General features: G+C 49.9%; 1 protein-coding gene across 1 annotated transcript; it reads left to right on the forward strand.

The window, feature by feature from the left end:
• The first annotated feature begins 3,916 nt into the window (after positions 1 to 3,916).
• On the forward strand, positions 3,917 to 4,438 carry LOC147980173 (uncharacterized). Its single transcript, XM_087515499.1, has one exon. It carries the CDS (start codon positions 3,917 to 3,919, stop codon positions 4,436 to 4,438), a length of 522 nt encoding a protein of 173 aa, XP_087371625.1.
• The last annotated feature ends 764 nt before the right edge of the window (positions 4,439 to 5,202 follow it).

Genomic DNA, 5,202 nt, shown 5'->3' on the forward strand with positions numbered 1-5,202 from the left:
CGAATAATTAGCACTGCAATATAGAAGCAACATAAATGCCTCTCATCCAAAACGTATTCATCTCTACACCTATACGATACTTAAAGTATCATTCCACAAGAAGATTATGGAAAAGAAATTGAGACCAAACAATGTTGTAGATACAATTGCAAATGTTGCAAAAAATGATACCTTGGAAAGAGAAGACAGTTCGATCACATATATGCAACTGCACAAGTAATGTCTAACAAGTTGATGCGATGTCAATAATATTTTACTCTTAATCAACAACCATACCTTGTCCTTTGATGAAGCGGATTAGATGGCGAATGCCAGTGAATCCCACATCCTCACACTCCCATTTGATATGAAGATTAGCATGACCAATGTGTGAATTCTTGGGGTGTAGTTTGAGCAACGCGGGTCCCATCTGCATACCCAATAAGAAGATTCTAGAATATATTTGGCTGCATTAGTGGTTTCTAGACAGTTCGAGCAGGCGCACGGATCCTGAATTTTAGGTGACAGAATAATTAAATTTGGTAGGCAGCACAGTCGTGTCGGATGAGGATTGGGAAGGAGAGGCAATGGCAAAGTATAGTACCTCCACACCAACAATCACACCAGCAGGCCATCTCCGAGATGGGGTCGGCTGGAGGAGGACGCAGGTGTGGCGCTCGTGGGTCGCACTCAAGCTGCAGACGATGTAGAGGCCTTCGGGGGAGCAACGTGTAACTGTAGAGTGCATCGGTTGGAAGAATAGTAGGTGCCGGCGCCGCCACCTTGGATGAGCAAGGCGTAAGCAGAGTAGATGTGGAGGTCAGTTTCAGCGGACGGGGGGAGGAGACGGCGAGGAGGGAGGGGGGTTGATGACGAAGCTATGTACCTAGGGTAAGGTCATGGGCCTGACCTAGACACCCTCCCCTAGGACATCACCCTAAAGTCAGAAGTATTCAAGGGATACCATCATCCACTCGACCAGAAACGTTCCACTTGAAAGACTCTATGTCACTCGACCATGGCAATGATCACTCGACAGACAGAAAATTGAAAGCCACTCTGAAAAGCAACGGTCGTGCGTTTACTCTGTAGACTTAAGTGGTCATTTATGTCACTTTATTACTAGCGTTACCAGAAACGCCCCATCTTTTATGTACCTTAAACCCTTTGTAACTAAGGGCGGGAGGGGTCTGGCGAACTCTATATAAGCCATCCCCCTCCTCAGGGACAAGGGTTCGCACCCCCTGTAATACCACACTCATATAATCCAGTCGACCGCCTCCGGGCACTGAGACGTAGGGTTTTTACTTCCACCATGAAGGGCCTGAACTCGTAAATCTTGTGTGTACAACTTCACCATAGCTGGGATCTTGCCTCCTCATGCCTACCCCTCATTCTACCGTCAGTCTTAGAACCACGACAGTTGGCGCCCACCGTGGGGCAGGTGCCTTAGCGACTTTTTGGTGAAGTTGCAATTTTTCCGACTCCCATCATCATGGTTTCCGGTGGTGGATTGGCGGAGGGCCGCGAGATCCATCTTGGTGCACTCGTCTTCGTTGCCAACGACTCCGCCTGGCTTTAGGAAGCTCCCCTTGACGTCGAGGCCCTCCCCGTCCGCGGGGCGACGCACTTTCACGCGTGCGCTCGTAGCATCCTTCTCCGGTAGCCGTCGACCTAGTATTGGTCGGCTCCCGTGGTGTCTTCGCTCCCCGCTGTTCGCATGCGCAAGTGATCCGGTCGGTCGCGGCTTCAGCTGTGGGTGAAACACGCGGTGGCCCGCCAGTCGGCCACCCCTCAAGTCACGGTGATCGAGCCCGATGAAACTCTCTACGGCCTGTTCGACTGGCTCCGTCGAGACCGCATCTGAATGCGACAGCAGCGATCCTGCAGCTGAAGTCTTGATGGGCGACGGACCACATAGTCCTCCTGGCTTCCATCGTGACGACGGCGGCAATGGCGGCGGCGATCCGTCGCGCGCTCACGAGGAATACCGCCCTGAGCCTCTTTCTTCGCAGCAGAGAGAAGAGCTTCGCTGCCGCAACATGGATGCACTTCACACGCCCATCGTTGGGGAAACCTTCGAGGCCCAGGCCTTGGAGGAGGCATGCCTAGCCAACTTGGCTGAGCGCACTCGACTAGAGAACCTTCAGCATGCACTCGATGAGCGTGCACGGCAACGGATCCCTGAGTCCAGTCGATGACAGCTTTTTCTGCCTCAACCTCAGGTATACCGCACTCCGATTCAAAATCTCACGGCTGCAGCCCGTATAGCCGAGTCAATCCAGCCTTCCCAGTCGGAGGCTGGCAGAGGTTTGATGCAGATCCAGGCCTTACTCCGAGCGGCAGGAGAGCAGAACACAGCAGTGTCTCAGTCGCGGAATAGGATACATAGCAGATCTGTGATGGCGGATACATTCAGTCGGCCCACAGCCCAAGATCACCCCCGCGGCGTGAGGGACGTGGATACCGGAAGGATCAGTACAGAAACCACGAACAGTACGATCATTGACTCGGTCGTGATGACCGTCATCGAGTGCCCACACCTCCTCCGAGGAGTGGATCATATGTGCCTCGGTAATATGATGGTAGACGCCCTCGCAGTGGTGAGAGAAGAATACCAGTCGACCCAAGGGAGCCAGGCTTTGATGCGAGATCTATTCTCGTTCAAGGTCTAGTCGACAGGAACAGAGCACACGGGGAGGGCCTTGACAGAGATCACCCGATTGGCAGCAGAGTTCATGTTTCAGGCCCAGAGTGTTTCAGTAGAGCCATCAGAGCCGCAGTGATTCCTCCCAACTTCAGGTTGGCGACTGGAGTCAGCAAGTTCACTGGTGAGTCTAAGCCTGACACTTGGCTTGAAGATTACCGGGTGGCTGTACAGATCGGTGGTGGCAATGATGAAGTGGCCATGAAGCATCTTCCTCTGATGTTAGAAGGTTCAGCCAGAGCATGATTGACTCAGTTAGCGCCAGGCAGTATATTCAGTTGGGAAGAACTTGCTCGAGTGTTTGTTAAAACTTTTGAGGGTACTTGCAAGCAACCAGCGGGGTTAACGGAATTGCAGCATTGCGTGCAAAAACCGAGTGAAACTCTAAGAGATTACATTCAGAGGTGGACCACTTTACATCACATAGTGGAAAATGTTTCCCACCATCAAGCAGTTTGCGCTTTCAAGGAAGGCGTCAAAAATCGGGAGCTGGTCCCGAAATTCGGTCGGACAGGAGATATGTCTCTGACTCGGATGATGGAAATAGCCACTCGGTATCCTAATGGAGAAGAGGAGGATCGACTCCGCAGTGGGAAGAGCAAACCAGTCGGTCAAGACACTGGTGGAGGCAATTCCAATCGGAAACAAAAGCGTAAAGCTGAACCTGCAGGACCTGGTGAAACTGCGACTGTGATTCAAGGAAAGATTAAAGGGAAACCTAAGAGGCCCTGGACCCCCAAGAAAGTAAAAGATGCATCCGATAACGATGTGATGGATTTGTCATGTCACATTCACACCAAGAAAGATGAAGAAGGCAATCTGATTTATCCTAAGCATACCACTCGACAGTGTCGGGTTCTGATCGAGCAATTCCAAGAGAAACAACCTAATGAGAAGGAAAAAGAATCTGACAAGGATGAAAACAAAGAGGAAGATGATGGTTTTCCCAATGTCAATTCCACCCTGATGATTTTTGCTGATGTTGAAAGCAAAAGTCGACTGAAAGTGATCTACAAAGAAGTGAATATGGTTGCTCCCGCAACGACAATGTATCTGAAGTGGTCACAAACAGCTATCACATTCAACCAGTCTGACCACCCTGCTCACATAGCCACACCAGGGAGGCAAGCATTGGTGGTCGACCCGGTTATTGGAGGCACTTGATTGGCAAAAGTGTTGATGGATGGTGGTAGTGGTCTGAATATTCTTTACGTTGAAACCTTGAAAGGGATGGACATTCCGATGTCCAAGCTTAGTGAGAGCAACATGAGCTTTCACGGCATCATCCCTGGCAAGAAGGCTAAATCACTCGGCCAGATAACCTTGGACGTGGTTTTCTGTGATTCAAAGAATTACCGTAAGGGAAAGTTGACATTTGAAGTAGTGGATTTCGAGAGTGTTTATCATGCTATTCTGGGGAGGCCTGCATACGCGCGTTTTATGGCTCGACCATGTTACATGTATCTCAAGCTAAAAATGCCTCGTCCTAGAGGAGTGATCACGGTCACTGGCAATCGGCAGAAGGCAGAGGAATGCTTCCAGAAGGGTTCTAAAATTGCCGATGCACAAATGGCAGCAGTCGAAATGCAAGAGTATCAGAAAAATGCAGATTCGAGTGATTTGCTGCGAGCAAAGAAGCCTGCCACAGATTCTGCATTTCAGTCGTCCGGAGAAACGAAACCGATTCATATTCACCCGATCAATCCTAATGCTGCTCCTACTCATATCGCAACATCACTCGACAGCAAATAGGAAGAAGCGCTCATCCAGTTCCTCCGTGAGAACTAGGTCATCTTTGTATGGAAACCTTCTGACATGACGGGTGTACCTAGGGGACTGGCTGAGCATCGTTTGCGAGTCGACCCAAAAGTAAAGCCAGTCAAGGAACATCTTAGACAGTCTACTGTACAGAAAATAGAAAAGCAATTGGCGAGGAAGTGGCTCGGCTCCTAGCGGCTGAGTTCATCTGAGAGATTTACCACTCCGAGTGGCTTGCCAATGTTGGCATGGTCCCCAAGAAGGACGATTCACTTTGTATGTGCATTGACTTCAAGCATATCAATCGGGCCTGCCCGAAAGATCATTTTCCTCTCCCCCGTATCGACCAAATCATCGACTCGACTGCGGGGTGTGAGCGTTTATCTTTTCTAGACGCCTATTCTGGGTATCATCAGATCCGACTGTATGGACCCGATGAGATAAAAACAGCTTTCATCACTCCATTTGGGTGCTTTTGTTATGTCACCATGCCATTCGGTCTCAAGAATGCTGGTGCCACATTTACGAGGATGATTCAGAAGTGCCTGCTCACTCAAATCAGTCGGAATGTGGAAGCATATATGGATGACATTGTGGTGAAGTCGCGTAAATGTTCCGACCTGCTGGCTGACCTTGCTGAAACCTTTGCCAACCTCAGAAGGTATGATATCAAGCTTAATCCGTCGAAATGCACATTCGGAGTCCCAGGAGGAAAGTTACTCAGTTTCCTCATTTCCGAACTAGGGATCGATGCCAAC

This window comes from Triticum urartu, chromosome 3A, assembly GCF_056163025.1.
Source record: "Triticum urartu cultivar PI428250 chromosome 3A, HENAU_Tu73, whole genome shotgun sequence".
NCBI classification, from domain to species: domain Eukaryota; kingdom Viridiplantae; phylum Streptophyta; class Magnoliopsida; order Poales; family Poaceae; genus Triticum; species Triticum urartu.